The sequence below is a fragment of the Equus quagga genome, chromosome 1, assembly GCF_021613505.1.
Source record: "Equus quagga isolate Etosha38 chromosome 1, UCLA_HA_Equagga_1.0, whole genome shotgun sequence".
Lineage (NCBI taxonomy): Eukaryota > Metazoa > Chordata > Mammalia > Perissodactyla > Equidae > Equus > Equus quagga.
The window spans coordinates 82114832-82139032 of NC_060267.1; the positions used below are offsets into that span (position 1 = coordinate 82114832).

The window sequence follows — 24201 nt, forward strand, 5'->3', positions numbered from 1 at the left end:
CCATGGTGGCAAGTCTGGGAAAGAATTCCAAATTGCCCTTTTCTGGTTATGCTTCTGGATAGGGAGAAGAGGTAACCGGAGATGAACAAGGCAGTTTCTGGCCTCATATTGTACGTGTTCTAGTTGGAAAGTATGATAGAGAGCTTTGAATCTGCTGTTCAAAACCAAAGGTCTTCCTGACCGTGTCATTCTCAGAGACAAATAATTTACTATTTAGAAGTATTCATTTATTCAATAAATATTTACTGAGATCCTATCACATGCTAGGAATTAATCTAGGAGCTAGGGATACAGTGGTTAAAAAAGGAGCGAGAGACAAAACCAAAAACAGCTGCCCTTGTGGAACTCATATTCTAGCAGTGGTAGGCAGGGAGAGTTTATGCCTCAATTCAGTTCAACTATTTATTGAATGCTTACTATATACTGAATACAATCCTAGGTAGAGGTTAGAGAGTATAAATATCAATGAGACATAACCTATAAGCTACTTAAGAACTCCTCGAGGGGATTCAGTTACTTAAACAAGTAATACTTAAAACAAGAATCCTTAAAAAGCAAGTAATCAAAAAATATGTACAGTAATATTAGAAAGTATAAAGTACAATAGTTTTGGATGCTGCATGGATGATATTTTTCAAGGCAAATAAGTCTGTCAGGTGAAAGGAAGGGATGCAGTAGACGTCTGTCATTCTTTTTGGCTGCCTAGTCTCAGTATAATTTTGTACTATTTCAGAATTCCTTCCTATTTGGGGAAATTCCCCATCTTTTAAGCCTTGCTATCCCACCACAAAAGTTCATAACGCCAGCACGGGCAAGTGATTTAGGCTCCAACAGTCACATACACGCTCACCTGGCTTGAAATTAGAAACTAATGATTCAAGGCACTGAGCATGAGGCTCTTTCTCTGGGAGCAGAGAGGGCGATGGCCACAGTATGACAAGTGGCAGCAGTACTTGCATGGCATCCAGTACTCAGTGTTAGCAGTGTTGGTGGTGCAAACTATAGCATCTAATGCTTAGTGGTGGTGTCAGTGGCATATTCAGAGGACCTCTCTGTGACACGACTGGGCATTATCTCTAGCTCCATGTCCTGAATTTGGTTCCCCTGGGGATTCTGCAAACTCTTCAATATCCTTTTAATAGATTCCATTTCTGATTAAATCAACAAGCATTGGTTTCTGTTGCTTACAATTAAGACCTTTTTTAAAACTGAAGAGAAGGGTGTTCCAGGCAGAGGGAACAGCACAAACAAAGTAACCAGAGGCCAGTTAGCTTAGTGATTAAGAGAGGGGGCTCTGAGGCTAGACAGATCTGAATTTGAATCAAGGTTCTACATTTTACTAGCTATATGACCTTATTCAGTGTATTTAAAATCTCAAAGCCTCAATTCCTGCTTAGTAAAGTGGGGATAATAATACATATTTCTTCTTAGGTTCTTCTGAAAATTAAACAAGGTCATGATAATTCATTGAAAATTCTCAGTATCTGACACAGAATAAGACCTCCACAGATGACTTCTTTATTAATAATAATGATAATAATAAGCATGGTGTTTGGGGGGAGGGGAATATAAGGAAGTTGATTCTGCTCGAGATTAAAGCACAAGGAGACAGGGCCTAAAAAATGATTACAGAGACAGATTATGAGGCGTTTTAAGTCATATTAAGAAACTTGAGCATTATGGGCTGGAATCACGATGATTAAATAGGAGAATTATATTGAAGTATAAATATATTAAATTATTAACTAGGAGAATGAATTGACCAGGTTGTGCATTGCATGTGTATTCTCCTCAGCCATAGTTGTATAGTTTGAACTAACCACAGTACTTGTACACTTGCAGGATGTAATAATATATATTGTTGAGTCCTGATGTCATACAAACCGGAGCTAATTCTTTCTAATATATACAAATCCTCCAAAATTGTGCATATTATTGGTCAATATGGTTTACAACTGGATCAGAAGGGGCTGGGTTTATACTTGAAATAATAGTTTCCCCTTTGTTTGATCTGAGAGACAAGTAACCTTTGAGGGAGGACGGAAGTTTATAAAGCGGGGATGGGGAATGCATCCTCAGGTGACGGGGAGAACTATGAATCACATTTGCAAGTCGGAGATTCTTCTATGACTTTTATATAATCAAACATCACCTGCTACTTTTTACAACATATTGTTTTGTCTCAGCATCTTGATCTAGAGTCCATATTAAGTGAAAGATGAAAGGTTTTATTGTGAAGTCAAGAACAATCAATACTACCATTTTGCAGTGGATGGCATTTCTTGCCAAATACTAATAAGCATCGCATTGTCTCTGTTAGCACCAATCCTCTGGCTGAGTAGACAATCTCATAGTTACTGTTCAGTTCTGCTTTGCATTTATCATGATTGTCTACCTGTTTACTGTCCTCTAATTTCCACCATTACCTCCTTTGCCCACCTCCAATACACGACCATATCTACCTCTGAGAAATACTCTTTCATCTAATTTTTACTTTCACAGTAACTATTGAAATCAAACCTGAGTCACTGTGTAATTCAGAATGAGTTCTGAGAAGGACAATGTATGAGCTTGCTGGGGGAAGCTGGGGAAGGCAACAAAAACAGAACCCAAAATGTGCTCTGTAACCACTGAATGCTTTATTTCATTTTCTGCTATTCCCATCTGCTTTGGCAATGCAGCACAGTTTAGTTAAAAGAAAAAAACCAGCACAGACTTTTTAAGTCAGGCAGAGCTAGATTTGAATTCTAGGTCAACACTCAAGAACCCTATTAGGTTGGTACTATTATACTCATGTTACAGACGATGGTAAAGCAGCCCAGGGAGATTATGTGACTTGAACTGTGCATGTGCATGTTATATTTGGCATGCTTTTAAAAATATCAATGTGCAACCAATATAAAAAGGAGTGGTCATGTCTTTCTATAGGCCCAGTCTTATTTTCATTTTACATGGTCATTTATGGCTAGGGTTTGATAGCTATAAAAGATCCCAGAGGAGTATACATCTGCCAGAACTAGACAACGGCTGTTTCACGGATCCCCTAGAGTCTTATCTTTGCATTTGCTTTTTGAAAACAGCTTCCATTTAGTCCAGTTCTGAGCAGTACCATTACTCTTGCATCTGGCAACATGGCATAGGATAATTCTGGCTTGAACTGAGCCACTGTGATGGGATAGGAGGTAGCCTTTTGCATCAAGCATATTGGTCCTACCCCATACCTTAGAACTACCTGTTAGAAAAGGTTGAATGTGACAATGTGCAAGTCTTCCTGATTACCAATGCATTACCATTCTACAGACTGTGCCAAGGAAGCTGGTAAATTTATTAATCTGAAATTGACAAAGTTCTCTCTGCTCTTTTTCAAACATTGAGAATAGGTAATAAAAACTATTAATAATAATGATGTTAATTTTGAGTGTTTACTATGTGCTGATTATAAGCACTTCTGAATTAAGTGTTTTACATGTATTAATTAATTTAACCCTCTCTCAATAACACTATGGTTCATTATTGCTTTGATTTAAAAGTTACAGCCTTTTCGTCACAAAATTCAGAGAATAGAGATCACTGTGTAAGATAGACATCAGTTTCCTGAAGGCCAGAGCCACTCTTTGGCATATTCTTTAGCACAGCACCTAGGCCTTTTTTGGCAATGTATGAGCTGGGCAGATGGGCACCTTGACTTCTTTCGTCACCGAATTGAAAATACTAAATGCCTGGCTTGGTTCCAGACTGCCCCGGGCTTTCAGGGGCCATTTGAACCCAAGAAAAATCACTCTTGTACTGGAACCCACAAGCAGAATAGTCAGCTGGTTTGCTTCTGCCAAGGAGCAGCAAGTCTCAAGTAAAGCATCGTACAGAGTCTGAGATCTCTCTTCAAAATCGATTTATGTTCTTTTTTGGTGATATGACACATAATTTAAATGTGGTGAATTTTTTCCCATCTTGTTCTGTCATACACTTGATTTCAGAAGAGTGCTAAATCCAACTCACACCTCTGTTTTCATAACAAATAAGTGATCTCATCTATTGCTATGGGAAATGGAGCAATATATGCAGTAATAAAATATTAAACTCAGTCATAAAAAGCTTTACGGTATAGTCTTTTCTGTAACTATTAGGAGGTAATTAATACAGTAACTTGAACATAGTCAGCACTCAGAGTTTGATCATTTAAATTACATACAGTAATAGAGCCAATAGTACTACTTTCAACTGCATTTGAAAAGTGTCCAATTTCACAATGTTAAAATATTTGAAATATATTACATTAAAGGGCAGTTGCAAAGCAATACATCCATACAGAATTATCTCAATGGTAGGGAGGGGGATAAAATAAATACTGATGTAAAAAAATTCAGTAGTTACCATTAAAATATTAACTTCATTATCTCTGGGTTCATTTTTTGGCTTTACACTTCTTTATATTTTCTAAAATGAACAAACATTATTTTTATAAAGATTATAAAGATTTTATAAAGATTAAGTAGAATCTCTTCTAAACAGATCAATCAAAAATAATATTAAAGATCCTTTGATTAAACATCGAAAGCATAACTTATTATGAGTTTAATATAAGATAAAGATTATTTTATTTTCTCAAGGTAGTATAGGAAGAAAAATAACACTGAAGGATCCCAAAACTTTGGAAAATACTATAATTGTCTATAAATTATACAGATGTTAACTACAAAATAGCATAAAAATATATTTTGCATAAAGAAGTCACATGTAAATGCATGTGTTTATGTCTTTCCTGTGTTTAATCAAAAGCTATCTTGTTCACATTACATTGTAAGCTAATATAAACCATGTAATTAGGAAAGAATATCAAAAAAGAGTTGGAATTCTATAAAGCCTTTGTGTTTGAGAAAAGCCCACCATAATTTATGTGTGTTACTTCTTAAAAACCTTGGGAGACTGGAAGCAAGAAGCTTCATTTTATAGTTAGAGAAACTAAGTCACAGAGCCATTAAAAAAAAAAGTGCTCAAGAACTCAAAAAGTGAATAGAAAGACTAGAATTTAGTTCTTCTGACTGCTACTCCACTGATCTGATTAGCTGGACCATTCGGCTCTGCCTTTGTGGACAAGTTGAAGCAACAAACTAACTTAAAAACTAAAACCAGTTGAACAGGATAGGTTTGCAGGCTACGTACCAACAATTCAGTATAATAATACCCAACAGCTAGATTGCTTTGTGTTTTTGGTACACTTTATAACTATTCATTAACCCACACAACATCAATGGATGGTGGGGCTATATTGTTAATGCAGTTCATATAGAAAGGATAAATCAAAACACACTGTAGGATTATAAAGAATATGAAGGCAAATGAGAAGTCTATGGCAGAAAAAGCCCAATGCCTTACTCTAATCAAGCCTCAATAAATAAATAAAACAGAATAAATATATTGGAATACCATGCATCTCCTCTTATCCCCTATTATTTCCGTTAACCCTTCCCAAACTACCATTACATCCCTATAAATGATAGACAGGACTGAAGAGAAACTAAAAGCTACTCAGTTCATCCAATTTCCTTCTGAGACGGCAACATCTAAACTTTCTCTAGAATATTTAAGGAATTTCACCTTTAAAGACCATTTCCAAAATTCAAAGGACCTAGAGAATATGATGTTCTCTGTACAGTTAACAATGCTAACCGCTTCCTTTTCCTCATATATATTAAGTAAAAGCACTAGATATTTAAAAATAAATAAAGATCTAATAAGATCCCTGTAATAAGCCAGTTTCTAGGAAGCATGCAAGACTGAAACAAAAGTTCCTGAAATCAGTTATCTAAAGAGTCTAAAATTTACTAAATAAAGGTTAACATTCTCCAGCCAGGTTGAAAACATTCCTACTCCTTATCATTTTCCCTGGGACTAGTGAGAATACATTCCCTTTTCCAATTGAATAAATTTCCCTTTCCCTCAGCTCTTAGCTGTCTCCCTGGCAAGGACAGCAGATAGAACAGCTGTTATATTACCCGTATAAAAGCAATCACATCTGTCTAATTGCTAAACATATGGACAGACTGAAACCAAACTTTTGGGAGTCCTATGTCTTTAAAGAAAGAAAGAATCAAAGATCTTCTATCAGTAAAGGCTGTGACTGATGCCATGAATTCAAATTTTGCACAATTTAAATAAGATATACTTCAATAAGCTACTTTAATTAATTTTTAAGTGCATGCTTTAAATTCCCTAGACAGACTGAAATGGATAAAGAACCAGCTCTGTTTTCAGTCTCTTCTAAGATTTCAGTTAAACCTTCCCTAAAGGTACCAAATCTGAGACATGTCATCCTTACCCTATGTTTAAGATTTGTCAGGCCTCAGGAACAGTTTCCTTTCTTGGGTATTGTCTTCAGCAATCTCCTTCCTTCAGAACCACAACTCACTGAGACTAAGCAAATATCTTTGATGCCGATCAAAATGGCTGAGTCACAGCAGAAATTATAGTTAAGTGGCCCTAGGTAATATCACCTGATTTGATCTCATACAAGTAAAGGCTTACCAAGCTTATCACAACTTTTTATTCATTTTCTCATTTTATTCACTTATTTTTATGACTGTAAAATTAAAATTGGATATATTCATTGGAAAATTCAGAAAAACACAGAGAAGGTAACTAAAATGACCCATAATCCCATTACTTAGCTTTAGTCATTTAACATTTTGGTAGATTTCTCTCCTCCTCTGTATATTGCTACTAAATGCAATATAAGCATTTTAATGGCTGCATAATAGAGATTACCATAATTTCTTTATCACAGAATTTTAGAGTAGAAGAATTCCTATTTCAAAAATCTTTACTTAAAGAACAAACCCAGTATATAAACCAGATGAGAGTGGAGCTGAGTAAAGTGTGGGTGGTGATATGGGGATGAGGGTTGGGGGTGGAGGGCCCAGAAGTAGACCGACTTGACCTCCATAGACCCCATTCTGGGCCCTAAACACATCTGAGGGACCCTAGATCCCCAAATAATACAGTTTGAAAACCCACAAATCTGGTCTAACTCTCTGATTTTACAGATAAAATTATTTGCCTAAGATTACAGAACTGGTAAAAGAGCTGAGAAAGAACTTAGGGTCCTATGTCTCACAGACAAGTGCTCAGCTTTTCCAACTTAGTACTCTTTCTACAAAAGTCATCAGATGTTCATTTGTCTATTGCTGTTCTTCCTTTAAGAAAAATAGAACGGATAAAGTTAGGCAACAAAACAAAAGAATAATTAATGTAATTTGCTGGATCTCAAAGAACACCACTTACCCTAAGTAGGTTCTCATGCTATTCCTATGAGTAAAGGGGGAAAGAAGGTAAGAGTTCATTGTTAAACTAAGGAAAAAGGTCACGAGATTAGATTAGTTTCTTGAGAATACATCGCATGTCTAGTGTAGCTACGAACCATCCCTTCTTCCTCACTCATTCAATCATCAAACATTTACTGAGACTCTACTTGGGGCTGGAACTGGGGATACAATTGTGAACAAACAAACAGAAGTCTCTGCCCCCATGGACTATATAAAAACCTGACAGGTTTGGGGCCGGCCCCATGGCTGAGTAGTTAAGTTCGCGCACTCCACTTTGGCAGCCCAGGGTTTCTCTGGTTTGGATCCTGGGGGCGGACATGGCACTGCTCGTCAGGCCATGCTGAGGCGGCATCCCACATGCCACAACTAGAAGGACCCATAACTAAATAATATACAACTATGTACTGGCGGGATTTGGGGAGAAAAAGCAGGGGAAAAAACCCCGATAGGTAAGAGCAAGCTACTTTACATTTCTGAATCTCAGTATTTGCCGTCCATAAAGCAAGGATAATAATATTTAACTACTACATTGTTTAAGAATTAAATAACATGATTTTGCGTGTAAAAAAAAATCCTGGTAAGAAAGTAGACATATTATATGTACTCAATTAACATTAATTACTTTTCCTGCCAAAGTGTTAAATATCAGATTGGAAATGAGAGGTGGGAGAGTACCACATCTCTTTGCTACTAACACACTGATTTGAGGCAATACAACTGACATGGTAGGTTTAGATAATTCCAGATTCTTACACTAGGAAAGAAGTACTTAATATTTCAATCTGAAGAAATGAAATCTACATGAACCCTCCCAATCAAGTTCTGTAGTTCATCTTGTTATCTCCATCACCATTTACTTTCAATTACTACTGGGCTCTTTCAATAACATTCAGCCCCATTTGGCACCTAGAAAAAAACATAAAGTAAGCAACCCTCTTCTCCAAATACTATTTTCCAGCCTGTAAAGATGGGCAGCCAAGCCAGTCAAAGGTTTACATTCAATAAAATAAACTTAGAAGACAACAGTTTGAAATATAAAATATCAAATGTGAACCTACTGAAAACCTGTAAAGATTTTGTCAAAATTCACCTATAAAAGTTTCAGCAGAGGACAGAAGCTAAATAAGCCTTTATTCACTCATCTAATATGCAGAAATCAACACAATATGGACGTGAAAGTCTTGGAGATTCTAAGAGCACCTTGAAACCATAACGCACGGCACACTTGCTAATTATTAGAAGCACTCTGTTCACTATTAACTTTAATTAAATTTCTACAAGGGAAATTGTCATTCAAAAGATCTGACATTTGTTTCTCGACCAAATTAAACATTTTATATTGGTATGCAGCCCAAATCCACCTACCTAAAAAAACAGTTCATATTATTCATAAATAGAAAAAGAAGTTTGCTACTTATTTAAAGTACTTGATTTTTTAGGAGGCAGATAACTTCCGTTGTGACAGTTTTTTCTGTATTGTTCCTTAGGAGAAGAAAAAAAGGAAAAAGCTGGGCAATAAAGAAGACGCCAGAGCAAAAAGAAAATCTCTCTCATTTTTTTCAAAAAGAAAGAATTAATAACATGCCCTGAATATTGTATAAATTCTGACATTTTCTTATCAAGTGGGCTTACCGGTCTAAATTAAATAGACTAAGAACAAATTCATAGGAAAAAAGTCAAAGTTGCAGAGAAAGACAGGTTTTGTTCTGAGTGCAAAGTGTTCAACCCTGTGCGCCCTGTTACCAGGACATCTTCAAGGACCTTTTGTTCCTCCAGAAAGACTTCTTGGAAGAATTGGGCTTTGAGGAGGCACTGAAGGAGGACAAAGTGGTAAATTGTTAAATAGAGAGGATAATTTGGTGCCTTAAAGAACATGAAAGAATGGATGGGGCTAAGAATAAGAGACACGAGCGAGGAACATACAGAGGAGTTGAAAGTGAAAAAATGAGCAAGAAGGACAGAGGACAGATTTTTCTTTAATGGAGAAAGATTTCTTCTGACAGTAATAATTATCTGTGCAAGAGCAGCATTACCAGAGGAATTTTTTTGACACAAATTTATCACATGTACTTAGATACATCTAAAAAGATAATTATTTTGAGTAAACCTTTACATATGTGATCCAAACACATATGTATCCAGACATAATCTTTATCTTTTTCACCACAATTTTTAAAAATCTCCCTTCAAAGTTGCCAGTGCAGTTAGGGTAGTTGTTCCTAGTGAAAAACAGATAAACCAAAATACATACTTGAAAAAGACTAAGCGACCACAGAAGAGGTACCTGTAACATAACCTCAACATTAGTACACTTTTATATCACATGTAAAGAAAACAAACAAAAATCAAGATCAAGGCAAAAAAGCATGAATTAAAGCATTTCTAACTAAAAATATCATCTAATGCTGTCTTTCAGCTAAACAAGATTTTTATTTCTATTCTCTTCTGATCTATTAAGTGCCCCAAAGCAGTAATCTCTCTACCCATAATTTACCCGTCAGGAAAAACAGCACTGTGATACTTTTCTTCCATTCTTTTTATAAGGTGCCAGGACGTCTGGAAGTTAATATATACATGCTTAGAAATGCTGAGATAAAAAGTAATGCACATTTTAATTTTATGGGTCTTTAAAAAAAATCAAGATAAAAAGACCTAGTCAGATTATTTCAATGTGTAAATTTTCAACCAGCCACAAGGCTTCCTAGGACATAATTCAGCAGACTTTAACGTTCTGGAGTTTAACTATGCTGTTCCATAAACTAATCAGACTAAGCAATTTCTACTGAAAGCTAGGCACTTAGGGCAGGAATAAGATACAATGAATATGAGAAGTCCCTGGGCCAGGCCGTAAAAAGAGTGGATAAATTTCTCTATCACAGACTATATGAGAACCTAATCAAAGGAGGAATTAGAGCTACAATTTAAAATCACAGTTGCAAAACAGAGCATTTGAGGAGGTGAAAGAACAGTGCACAATGGACTGAAGGGAGTAAATGTCAAAGGACAGCAGAAATTTTTTCAGATCAGTATCCAAGGACCAACATTTTTAGCAAAATGGTTTCCTTTTCTTCTCTTCTCCATAACTATTTCTTTAAAAGCCAATAATAAAATTCTGAAATGAGAACGACTAGGTTTGAATCCAGGCTCTGCCATAGCTAGGCTTCTCTGAGCTTCAGTTTCCTTATCTATAAAATGAGGATAATAATAGCACCTAACTTGATTACACCTGTGTGAGGATTAAATAAATTAATATATGTAAGGCACTTAGAACGGTGCTTGGAACATGGTAAGTACTATATGTGTTTGCAATTACTATTACAGTGGCCCACAGTCCTTCAGTCTTGATGCTAAATACCAGAAGATGCAAAAACCAAAATTTTTTCTCTAACTCATTTGGCGGCAAAACCTGACCTGAACAAATGCAAGGCTATTTATAGTCTTTATCTTACTCAGTGTGAATATATGTACATGCTTTTTTTTTTTTTTTTGGAGGAAGATTAGCCCCGTGCTAACATCTGCTGCCAATCCTCCTCTTTTTGCTGAGGACGACTGGCCCTGAGCTAACATCCGTGCCCATCTTCCTCTATTTTATATGTGGGATGCCTGCCACAGCATGGCTTGACAAGCAGTGTGTAGGTCCACACCCAGGATCTGAACCTGCAAACCTCGGGCCGCCAAAGTGGAATGTGTGAACTTAACCACAGCACCACAGGAGCAGGCCCCTGTACATGCATTTTGATGCAGATATTTGCATGTGTTTGATTACAGGATGCTGGCCCAGACTTCACTGGAGTGTATTTATTAACCTCCTAAAATCTGAAAAATTCTAAATTCTGAAATACATCCAGCCCCATAGGTTTTGCATAAAAGATTGTGAACCTACGTTACCTTCGGAGCCTGAACAACCTCTATTTCCTGAAAATGCATGGTATCTTCTTAAATAACTACAAACAAATAAGACTCTGAACCCAGCAGTAGAGAATTTCAGGATGAAGAACATATTTCCCAGTACCATTAGGAGGGTCCTGCATTCCCAGAATGTTCCTTTCAAATCAAATTCATTCATAATATTTTATTTACAAGTCATAGTAGTCAGAGTTTTCAAACTCTAAATCCTAGGGCTTGCTTAAACAAAGCCTATTCTCTTAACTTAGATCACAAATAAACGATTAAAGGTCTTTGGGGGGCATTAATGCGCCCTGAATCATGCACACCAGATCATCATCATCATTGTCGAACTTTAGAGCTGGAAGAGACCCTTGAGAACTAATCTAAACTCTTATTCCTTCCCTTCCAAACTGTTTCAACATCCATAAATTTACTCTCCCCATGAGGTAAGACCAACCTGTCCTAACTTGTCTTTCGACTCTGTCTATAGGAACACCCTGAAGGTGAATGTGAATAAACTGGGTGGGGTACACTGACAGACTTGGGATCTCAAAGGACAACTTGAATCTAGCAGAATAAATATTACAGGTTTAGCAAATGTCTCAGCTTATACTTCAGAATATAACAAGAATTTCCAAGTCCAGAATGAAGGAAGACTCATCTAGCATATTTTGGGGCGGGGGGGAAGACTTGGTTATCTTAATGGACGCAATGAGTCAACAACATAATGTGGCTGCCAAAAGAGCTCTGTGATTAGGAACTAACTGGCATCCAGAAAGAATGAGGTAACTGCCCTCCCTACTACGAGCTAGTTAAAGCTCATCTAGTGTGTCACATGCAGCTCTGTGCTCCACACTTTGGGAGAGACATGGAAAGACTGAACAAGTCCAGAAGAGTCGTGACCAGGATAGTGAGGGAATCTGAAACCATGTCACATAAAGAACAGTTGAGGGAGCTGGAGAGGGAATATGATCACTGTCTCCAAATCCCTAAAGAACTGTCACAGCCCAGAGAGAGCAGACGTGTTCTGCAGGGCCACAAAGGGCAGAACCAGAAATGGTGTTAACCACAGGGAGAAATACTTCAGCTAAGTCTGTGGAAGCATTTCTTAAAACGTAGAGCCATGTTACCTATCTAGCCTTAAAGGTCCACAATTTTAAAAATTGAACATTTGTCATCACCTCAGTCTCTTACTGCTGATACCTATTATCCTCTAGCATCACAGCCTCTCCCTTCACCCTTCTTAAAATGTCCTACCCAGCCAACCAATCAGCCAAATGTTTGCCAGGTCTGTGGGAGGAAAGCGCCTGCTTGCTGGGCAATTAGTTTCAGTTTGCAGATCAGTGTCCCTGTAAACAAAAGAGGGTCCTAATTGAGGGGCAGGCAAGGGCTCTCAGCTAGACCTCCATGAAAGAAATTTTTATTAATTCAAAGAGCAGCTAGAAGACCTGTCCAATCACATAATATATTATCAATGGCACTCAGTCCTTACAGGAACATTACAATAAAACAACCTGTACAACCATCTTCCCCAATGCCAGGGAATCCAACTTTGCAAGCCAAATTAGGTCTCTCCAATTCGGTTGGAATTCTTCCTTTCGTCAAAGAGATGTGTTTACTTTTCGAAGCAGACTAGAACCCATGCTCAGATAAAAAGGCTGTACTTGATTATATCATATAAAGCTAAAATTGCCTCTCAATAGGCCCACAAAGTCAGTTCGGCTGCTGAGAACTAGACATGGGCAATCTATAGTGAATTCACAGAAAAGTCCAAATTATAGAAAATTTAAAACACAGGAGAGTTACCGAAGTTGGACATCCTTCTAAATCTTCTGTCACCCAGAGATCATCATAGACATAGGTGTATGTTAGTCCATGGAAGTTACTTAAAGCCTCGAACAGTTCAAATGGCAAATATTAATCAATCCAGCTTTACTTCACTTAAAATTTGGATTCTGCGACACTCCAGCCAAAGTATTAGAGAATATAATCTATACATGATGGACTGAACAAGAACCCATTCTTCTGTGTGCTTTTTAAACTGAAGCCCGGAAGCAATCTAACTGTCCATAAATAGGGACCGGTTAAATAAATTATGAAATATTCTTCCAATGGAAAATGCAACTGTTAAAGAATACGGTAGACCTTTGGTACTGACATGAAAAAAAAAAGTCCATGAGACATAGTTAAGTGAATACAGCAAGTTGTAAAACAATATGTATAGAACGATTTCATTGAGTTTTCAAAAACGATTTCTTTCAACCTTGTGTGTATGTGCATATATGCCCAGAAAAACGTCTGAAAAAAGATCAGACTGTTAACAGCAGTAACCTCTAGGGACTGGCTGGAACTAGCGGGCAGTAAAAGAGTGACTTTCACTTTTTCCTTTGTAGACTTCTGGTTGTTTGTATTTTTTTTTTTTTTACAAGTAAAGGTTACCTTAGTGATTTAAAAATAACAACACAAAAATAACAAAAGTAACATAACATCAATTACCCAGACATTTATCATATACTAACCATTCAAAATAAGTGATCTTGCTACTTAAATGCTACCACGTGCTTCAAACTCGGAAAATCTAATTCATCCTTCTTCTATTATAGTTTCCTAAAAAAAACAGAAATCAGCACAAGTCCCTACTAGGCTTCTCAGATGCTTTCTATCCCACACAAAAAGCCTAGTCATAAGGATAACTAACACATACATGGTGCTTACTCTGCACCAGGAACTGTTCTAAACACTATACATGTATTAGCTTATTTAATCTTCATAGCAACCCTATGAGGCAAGTACTATTATCATCTTCATTTCACAGTTGAAGAGAGGTTAAGTGACCTGCCCAAGATTGCACAGTTAATAAGGGGCAGAGCTAGGATTCAAACCTAAGAAGGGCCTCCTGAGTCTATACTCTCAACCACTAGGCTTCCTGTCTCTCAATAAGAAGTCAATCTCTCTATACAAAGGTCAAAAAAGTTTACAGTCAAAATTCAGCTCGTTAATACACTCCTTGAAGCTGGAAGAGATACAAACTTAGCTCTTTATGGGTGAATAATCTGCATTCCTACTTATGTCAACGCCAGGCTCCAACCCAAGATTCAAGACTGTATTAAGACTCATCATCACGTGGGATAACACTCTACAAATTCAATTATACTCCAAAGTCCATACCTGCCTCCATAGGAAATCACTGAACCTAAGAATTAGGTCAGAGATCCGTTAACGTAAGTACAGCCAGATAAATGGTTTGAACAAATCTCCACCCCCACTCAAAGCAAAGGAATTCAGAAACTCTTGTCTACCGTCTTGATGAGGTAGGTTTTATTTGTTTAGCTCAGGCCCACTCTAGATGGAAACGGGGAAAGAACAGGAGTTGCCTCTAACTTGGCTTGAAGATGTCAATCAGCAGGAAAGACCAGCCTTGTTTTCTATGTGGACTCAAACAGAAACTGGCATTTATCAGTATTAGAAAAATTGAGCGTTCTAGCTTAAGGGAAAAAAAAAAAACAGACATCCCTGCTTAAATTGTGTATTTGTCCAAACACATTGACCTTGTAATTGAGGAAGGAAAAAAAAATGGTCCAAGGAGGGGATTTAACCTAATTTATAAACGTGCTCAACCTAGATACACACCTGTCCCAAATGACCTACTGAATCCACTGATTTGCAGGCAAAACATGGATTACAACGTCTTGCCTTTTCTTTTTTGCCTTAAATGATCTGTACTACTGCCTGTACACAAAATCCTCTCAATCTCTCTTCCACCTGTCACACGCACATCTGATATTTATATATACAAGGAGAAATGAACAAGGAAATTGGAGCTTTGGGAGGAATCCCTTGTACTCAGCTTTGGACCCATCGGAGGAGGTATTGTGCTGGCTCTCAAACTTCCCCAAATAACCCAGACGGAGAGGCAGGGCGAGCGAACCGAACCCAAAAGTTTGCGCCCATTCCGGGGCTCCGACAAAGGCCAGAAAGCGCTGTCTGGCAGGGAGGGGAGATGCCTTCCGCACGGCAGCCGCCCCCTCCCGAGGAAGCCCAGCCCAGGGGGGGACAAAGGACTTCCCAGATGCGTGGGGGGCGCGAGGGCAGCCTAGCTGGAGCTTGGACCTCCCCTCGGGAGTCGAAATCTGGGTAGCCTTTGGGGCAAGAAATGATCCCTTCCAGCCAGGTGCCCGACCCTAGGGCCGGGGGCCGGGAAAAGGATGCGCAGCCGCTGGGGAGGGTCCTGCGGGCGAGGCGGCGCCGGGACTCACCTGGGGGAGGCGAGGAGGGGGCCTCGGTGACAGGTGGGGCGGGCGGGACGCTGGCGCGGCGGCCGGGGGGAAGGCGGGTCGGGGTCAGCGGAGGGCTGGGCGCCAGATCGGTGGTCGCTACCGGGGTGGTCGGCGCCGGGCCAGTGGTCGTTGAGAGGGTGGTCGGCGCGGGTCTGGTCGGCGCCCGAGGGGTAGTCGGAAGGCGTTCCACCGCCGGAGGAGTGGTCGGCGCCGGGCCAGCGGTCGTCCAGAGGGTGGTCGGCGCGGGTCCGGCCGTGGCCCGAGGAGGGGTGGTCTCCGGGGACGGGGCTGAAGAGGACGCAGCCAGGGGTCGATGGACGGTGGCGCGCGGGGGTCCGGTCCTCGGGGCCGGCGTCGTGGGAGCCGTCGCCTTAGAGAAAGGGTGACTGGGCTCGCCCCCCAGCCCCGGGCCCGGCGACGCGTCCACCTGCCCCGCGGCCCCGCCGCCACCGGTGACATTCCCCGCCGAGGCTGCTGAGGCGGCGGCGGCGGCGGCGGCGCAGCACAACAGGGCGAGGCCGCCCAGGCTCGGCAGGCTCTTCATGGCGCGCTCGGCTCCGCCATTCATTCATTCAGGCAGTCGGTCGGTCAGTCATCTTCTCCTCCCTGCCCTCGGACCAGGGAAGCCGCCACAGCCGCCGCCACCACCGGGCGCACCATCCCCACCTCCCTCTGACAGGCGGCCGGCCCCGCGGGCGGGCCCCAGCGCGGAGGGAGCGACCGGGCCGTGCGCGGCAGCCCGCCCTCCCCGATTGGCAGCCTCGGCCGGCCAATAGGAGGCCACGCTAGCCCACGTGACCCACCCACTTCCCGGCCTCTTTGTAGCCCCAAGGACCAATCAGAGGGCGCCGAGGGGAGGAGGCGGTGCTAAGGCTGGAGGAGGGTGGTGCTATCTCCTCTCCTGCCGGTCCGGCTCGCAGAAGCTCCGGCTTTGTCTGCCGGAGGATCGGGGCGCGGGCCTCGGGCATCGGGCGCCGCGGAGCAGACAAAGGACGCACCCCGCGCGGCAGAGGCCGGGCCAAGTCCTCTGCTCCATTGGGCGGCGAGCGCGACCCGGGGCGGGGAGTCCTCTCTTTGGAGTTTCCCCGCCCTCTTGAACAATGGGGCGCCGGCGCCGCACCCCAGCTCGGGTGGGGACCGGGCTGGAAGCCCCGCGATGGGCGAGGGCTGCAGCAGCGTGGATGGAGAGCTCAGCATTGTCTCTGCTGCCCGAAGGTGCCTGGCCTGGGCCCTGTGAGGTCTGTGCTGCCGTTCCCATTTCAGAGATGGGGAAACTGAGGCCCTCGCTGAACCGAGAGCTACGCCCTCCCCAGGCACCTGCTGTGGGCCAGGCGCTGTGTCAGGCAGGACAGGGGGCCTAGAGACCCGTCAGGAGCGGAAGATACCACCTTCCTCCGTTGGGGAGACAGGCTAACAGGCACACTTCACCCGAAACCCCGGTGAAAATAGGATCAGACGAGTGGAACCTCAGCTTCATGTCTCCTGCCAGTGGTTTTGTGGTCTAAGCACAATTCTCACCTCTAAAATGGGGATGCTACACACCTAACCCACCCCCATCCCCCTCTCACAGAGCTGTTGTGAGAATTATGTGCTGAGAGGACTTAACCCAGTGCCTGGCCCTTAGTAAACCCTCATTAATGCTAACTACTCTCAGTGTACAGTGTTAGGACAAGCCCCACGCCACAGCCCTACTGTGATCCCAGAGCCGCCTGCCTGTTGCAGGGATTGGGGTCGGTCTGACAGCAGTGCTTGACCCTGGGTGACACTAAACCCTTGTGAAGCTGGAATTCCAGCGCGCAGCCTCGCACCATCCACCCAGGATCCAGAGCTTGCTCAGGCGCAGCAGCCTCGCCTCAGCGGTTTCCAGGGGGAGCCAGGCGGGGCGGGTTCATCATCTGACAGGGCTTAATCCCATACCAATGCCAACCCATTCCTGGCCCTCCCTACGTGATGCTTGCCTTTGTGCATGGCTTCCCTTTAGTCACTGGCCTCCGAAAAGAACAGCAGGATGAGATTTGCGTGTGAACCTGCATAAATGTTAATGAAAAAATGCATTTATTTACCTGCACAAGTACTGGGTGGGGAGAGGATGTGTATGTACTTGTGAATGAAAGCATAAACATCTTTGTGAGTCTGTGTGTAGAAGCATTATAGGTATTTGTGTGAGCTTATGAGTATGGGAGCAATATCAATTTTTTTTTGAGGAGGATTAGCCCTGAGCTAACATCTGTACCCATCTTCATCTATTTTATATGTGGGATGCCTGCCACAGCATAGCTTGATAAGTGGTGCATAGGTCCGCCACCGGGATCTGAACCAGCAAACCCTGGGCTGCGAAGCAGAGCATGCAAACTTAACTGTTCCAGCACCAGGCTGGCCCCAGCAATAGCGATTTTTGTAGATTATGTGTTTTAAGTATCTGCATGTGTGCTGGTGTGTTTTATGTATATTTTCTGTCTGTTTTTGCATTCGTGAATATCTATGGGTATGTCTTGGTAGGTCTGTCTGTGTATGTAAGGTGAGGGACAAAAGGAGAGGGGTGTGTGTGGGGGGGGGCTGTTCTGGTTTCAGACCAGTATTTAGCAAGCACAAATCAAGATTCTGTTTTTACTTCTCTTGGGGAAGTGGGTGGACAGGCCATGCCCTTTCCCCATATTCTCTTGCTGATTCTTCCTAGCCCTCAAACCCCAACCAAAATACCATATCCTCTGAGACGTTGCTGGACCTCTGAGTGGGAATGAATCCCTCCCTCCCCGTTTTCCCACTGCCCTTTGTTTATTCATTGATTACAACCCTGATCTATCAGTCTAGCTCTCCCCTGCCTCTTCCTAAAAGGATTAAGGATGGCTTTCAGAAATATATACAACAGGATAAATGGAATGGCCCACATGGCTTTAATGCTTCTCACAGACGTGCATCAGCGGTAATACTAGAACTTGCAACTTGTGTGTCTGCCTCTCCCATCAGGCTGTTCCCTCTGTTCTCAGTGCCTAGCAGGGATGACATGTGAGTGCTAGTCCTTGCTGGTTAAGTTGAATTAAACTGAAAAAGAGATCCTGTGGTGCCATGGGAAGAGCTTGTATCTTTAGAGTCAGACAGATCTGAGTCTTGACTTTGCCAGCTCTGTGACCTTGGAAGAAACCTTTCACCTCTCTGAGCCTCAGTTTCCTCATCTATGAAATGGAACCAATAGATTCTGTCTCCCTTAGTTGGGCTAAGCATTGAAGAGAATGTTTTTACAGAGCCTGGCACACAGAAGTTGCTGGATCTATATAGATTCGTATTTGATTTATACCAGTGCTGACCTTGAGCCTTGTTGGCTGAAGGACCGCAGCAGAAACCTCTGTCCCATAATTTCCCCATCAGATGACACAGCTTGACAGTTGCCCTACCAGATATCCCCAAGTGACAGCTGAAAAATGCTGGGTTGGCCCTAAGCTGTGCTATATCAGAGATTCTCTGGCAGTAGGGGAGAAAGGCTGATGCGGCTTCTTTGCCTGAGAATCACAGAGAGAGACTAGAAGACCTTGCTGAAGTGATCCAAGCCAGCTCCCTGCCTCAGACAGGGATCACCCATGCCCGGGCTTCCAGGATAGGTTAACTACCCTGTAATAGATGTAGAAAATGTTGGATTTCTTTGAAAGGTAATTTAAGTATATTCATGTTGATTTAATCAACCTGTAAGTCTTAAATTTCTTGCTCTGCCATCATCTCTAAACCACAGATGACTTTTTTAAAAATTTCTTAGGAATAATATTTTACTTTGTGTTTAAAAATCAGAAACACCTTAAGTATCCAACATCAGAGAAAGGTATATCTGTTCCATTTAATTATATAAAATTAGTGTAAGGATGGCTATGAAGACAATATAGCAAATATTAATAATAAATCATTGAATTCTTACTGTGTGCTAGACATTATACTAAGAGCTACACATGAAATATTTTGTTTAATCCTAAGAAGAACCCCAGGAAGTAGGTGCTATAATTATCCCTATTTTACTGATAAGGAAACTAGGGCACAGAGAGGTTAAGCAACTTGCCCAAGGTCACTTACTAAGTGTTAGAGCCAGAAATCAAAGTGAGGCTGGCTGGCTCTAGCTGTCACCCTCACCAACTGTGCTATAAAGGGAAAATGCTTATGATATAATGTTAAAGAAGAAAAGAGAAAATAAAACTGATAGCTGTGACTCTCTGTGTCATAGAATGTTGACTGACACTTCTCCTGTTGCTCCAGCACTGCAGCTAAGGCCCAGGGCACTAAAGAGAGCTGGCAACCCACCCATGACACCTGGGGCCACAGGACTTCATGAGGGGCCACAGATCAGCAGGGGTCAAAGAGGGCCTTGTCAGAGTGGGTAAGCAGCCTGAACTTCCTCCTGTAGGCAATGGAGACACTGTCAAGGGCCCTGTCTGAGTGCTGTTTGTATACTCAGCACCTAGCACAGTGTCAGATACACTCAAGAATTGTTCGTTGAGCTAAGAGGAGTCTTATGATATGGCAGACACTGTTCCAGGAGTTTTGCATTCATAACACATTTATGCCCCAAAGGTAGGGCTATCACCCTTACTTGAAAGAAAAGGAAACTGAGCCTCTGAGAGGTTAAGGACTTGCCCAAGATCTGCCCACCTCCAAAGCTGATCTCTAGACCACCGTCTGTTAATGTGGCCACTGTGCCTTGCACGTAGCAGGAGGTCAGTGAACACGTACTGAGAGAAAGGACACATGCACGCCAAATTGAGCCCTCCTACTAGAGCAGACTTTAAGGAAAGAGAAGCCTTGGGAGTAAGCAAAGAAAAAAAGGCATAATCATATATTCGATGTGGCTCAGCAAAATAACCTCATCGCCCAGATTCCAATAAAACACGGAAACTTTCCCCTTTCTGGTTTCATTGAAACAGCAATGCTGACATGGACAATCTCTAATCCTGCCGGAGCCTGGCCTCCTATTGGCTGTGGCTAGATTGTTTGGCAGCTTCTGAGGACAATTTTTGGATTATTGGGGCTACTATTAACAAAGTCTGCCCAGCAAAGGACACTCACAGACAACTCACAGAAAGAGAAATACAGATGGCTAGGAAACGTGAAATACTGTCCATTCAACTTGAGTAATCAAAGGTTTGCAAAGTGAGACAATGCATTACCATTTTTTTAACCCATTGAATTGGCCAGAATTTTAAAAAACTGGTAATATTTGTTGCTGCCGAGGGAGTGCCTCACACTGTTGAGAGGAACAAAGTGTTAGAACCCTTGCAGTAAGTTTGTACTCTTTGACTCATCATTTCCACTTTTAAGTATCCATTTTTATATCCAAGGGAAATAAATAATCAGATGTAAATTAAGATTTATATACAACAATGTTCATCAGAATGGTATTGATAATGGTGAAAATTAGAAAAATCTACACAAATAACAATAAGGAATAGGTTAAGTACTTTGTGCTCTATGACCTGCCTATGTTGGAACAATATACATCTATGAAAAATGATATTCATGAAGGAAATTCTTACAATATAAAATTGTTAACACTACACGCCTCTTAGAAGGGCCAAAATCTGGACACTGACAACACAGATGCTGGTGAGGACGTGGAGCAACAGGAACTCTCCTTCATTGCTGGTGGGAGTATGAAAATGCTACAGTCACTTTGGAAGACAATTTAGTGGTTTCTTATAAAACTAAATATACTCTTACCGTATGATCCAGCAATTGTGCTCCTTGGTATTTACCCAAAGGAGCTGCAAACTTATGTCCACACAAAAACCTACACACAGATGTTGATAGTGGCTTTATTTGTAATTGAATTCATAATTCAAAACTTGGAAGCAGCCAAGATGTCCTTCAGCAGGTGAATGGATAAATAAACTGTGATACGTCCAGACAACAGAATATTATTCAGCGCTAAAAAGAAATGAACTATGAGGCCATGAAAAGAGATGGAAGAACCTTAAATGCATGTCACTAAGTGAAAGAAGTCAATCTGAACAGGCTGCATACTGTATGATCCCAGCTAGATGGCATTCTGGAAAAAGCAAAACTGTGGAGACGGTAGAAAGATGAGTGGTTGCCAGAGTTTGGGGAGAGGGGAGGAAGGATGAATAGGTGGAGCGCAGAGGATTTTAGGGCAGTGAAAATGCTCTAAGTGTCATTATAATGATGGCTACATGTCAGCATACATTTGTCCCAACTCATAGAACGTACACCACCAGGGGTGAACCATAATGTAAAACTATCAGCTTTGCGTGAATAAGATATGTCAATGTAGGTTTGTTAATTGTAACAAATGTACCACTCTGGTGAGGGATGTTGATAACGGGGAAGGCTGTGCATGTGTCGGGGCAAGGGGTAGGTATATGGTAAATCTCTGTACCTTCCTCTCAATTTTGTGAACCTAAAACTGCTCTAAAAAACTAAAGTCTTATTTAAAAGTATAGGTTACATGACGGTTTATACTATGATCCCAATTATGTAAAGCAACATATGAATATATGTATAAAATAAAAGACCAAAAGAAAATATGCCAAAGTGTTAACAATCTCCATCTCTGAATGATTGCATTATGGATATTTAAAATCTTTCTCCTTTACACTTTTTTGCATTTGACAATGTTTTTTTTACAGTAAGCGCATATTACTCCAATGATCAGGAATAACCAACAATAGAACTCATTTGGATCTTGGGATGTGTCTGACAACCACATCCTTGATCTGCCTCCGTAGCATCTCTTCTTAAGATGATGAGGGGGAGAAAGTCCTAAGTCGGAAACTCACATGATTGCAAAGCACCTTCCCCAAACAATGAAGTTAAATGTTGAAATCCTGCTTCCAAGTCCTTCTGATGCTAAAAATAGGCTCTGAAAAGCATTTGCTGCAGTTCTTGGAGATCTACTGAAGGACATCATTCACAGTGGGCACCAAGTCAAACTCTCGCTCGTCATCAGTGTTGGCCATAGAGCAAAGAATTTGAACCACCGAGGGGAGGAATGGGGCTGGAGATAGTCACAAATCTCTCTTTCCCTCAGGTTGCTATGATTGTAATAAAGGGGATTACTGACAGGTACAGAACACTCAGAGCTTTCCCAGTCATCTCACTTGAGCTTTGCATCGACCCTTGTGGGAAGATGATCACAGTAGCAGCAGCGCTATCAGTAACAGGGACTAACGTTTACTGAGTACTTATGAGATGCCAGGCATCAATGGTAAACATGCAATGTACATTATCCCTTTTAATCTCACACTGTGAAGTAAAAGGAGTGTTTATCTCCACTTTGTAGGTCAGTATACTGTCACTAAAAGAAGTCAAATGACTTCCCCAAGGTCACCAAGCTAATAAATGGAACAAGTAGGATTCATAGCCATTTGTTTAGTCCTCAAGTCCAGAGTGATTTCCCCAACTGCTTACTGAACTTCTTAAACTGTGATTATTTCTTATTGCTATTGTTATTAGAAACGACATGAGTTTAGCAGTAAAGACTGCTGGGTTCAATCCTGGTCTTTCTAGCTGTATAATCTTAAACAAGTCACTTTAGCTCTGTGTCTCAACTTCCTCCTCTGTAGAATGAGAATCATAAAATCTATCTCACAGGGCTCAAGGCCAAAGAAAACAATGTATATGAAGTGTTGAGCCAAAGCCTGCCCCTTGATAAACACTCAAAAGACATTGGAACATATTTGATTTTCCTAAACCTTGTCTTCTCACATAGTGGATCAAGGCCAGAAGAGTACAATGACTTTGGGGTTCAATGCCCAGAATTTCTAGACTCTCAGAGGAGTCAAACTCCCCAACCTGTTTCTATGACCCCAGCCCTCTTGAAGGGCCTCCTTTACCGGAGTGGGTACCTGTCATTGGAATGTGTACCTAGCATCTAGGGCTGAGAGAGTGGCAGGAGTGGGCACTTGACTCCTCGGGTGCCCCCTGAGAAATCCAGGCCTTTACGACTACGATGCGCTTTGTTGAACTCTTTTGAGGGTAGCCTTGTCCATTTCATGCTGGCTTCTGAGGGCTGGATGATAGGAAACCCAGTCCTAGAGAAGCAAATGTTCCCCTGCAAAAGCCACAGAAAAAGCAAATATCAGAGCTGGAAGGGGACTAAGGGATCAGCCCCTCCAAGCCTGACCTTGTACACATGATAAACCAAGACCCAGAGAAGGGAAGGACCTTGTCAAGGTCCCTCACTGCACGTTAGTGACAGAACCAGGGTCAGATCCATACCTGCTGACTCTCAGGCCACCATCAGACCCACATCATTCCTTACAGAGGAGGCAGCCGAGGGCCAGCAAGAGAGCTACAGTCTGCTGGTTGGAAACCCAAGGGCCTTCCCATCCACAGCACTGCCCTTCCGACGTCTGGTCCAAGGCTTTCTTTATGTCACAAGGCTCCCTCGCCAGAAACTTTCCTCCTGGAATCACAGAAACGGTGCCCGGCTGCCAGCTTTTCATCAATGGCCAAGGCAGTATTTGAAATGATGACAATAATCAGGATCTGCTCTCAGGCAGCAGTCGGGACCTCAGGAATGGCCAAATCTTCCAAATTAGGCCACAGGAGTGTCAGAGAACCAGAAACAATGTCTTTCCCATTCCATCAGGCCTGGATTAGAACTGCTATGAAGGGGGCCCTAGGAGATCAGGCGTGCTCTCAGGCCTGGGGGTCTGATTTCCTCTCTCCAACAATTGCTGCACTTTTCTTATAATCCTTGGGCGTTTATTGAGTGTGTGCAA

At 41.8% G+C, this 24201-nt stretch overlaps 1 protein-coding gene across 1 annotated transcript in view; it reads right to left on the reverse strand.

Annotated features, from left to right (window-relative positions):
* MEGF9 (multiple EGF like domains 9) overlaps nt 1-16170 on the reverse strand; it is an 81776-nt gene extending 65606 nt beyond the window's left edge. The window contains exon 1 of the mRNA XM_046662153.1: nt 15464-16170. Coding sequence (XP_046518109.1) covers nt 15464-16052 — 589 coding nt within the window. The 5' untranslated portion in view covers nt 16053-16170. The remainder of the gene's footprint in view (nt 1-15463) is intronic.
* Nucleotides 16171-24201: the final 8031 nt, after the last annotated feature.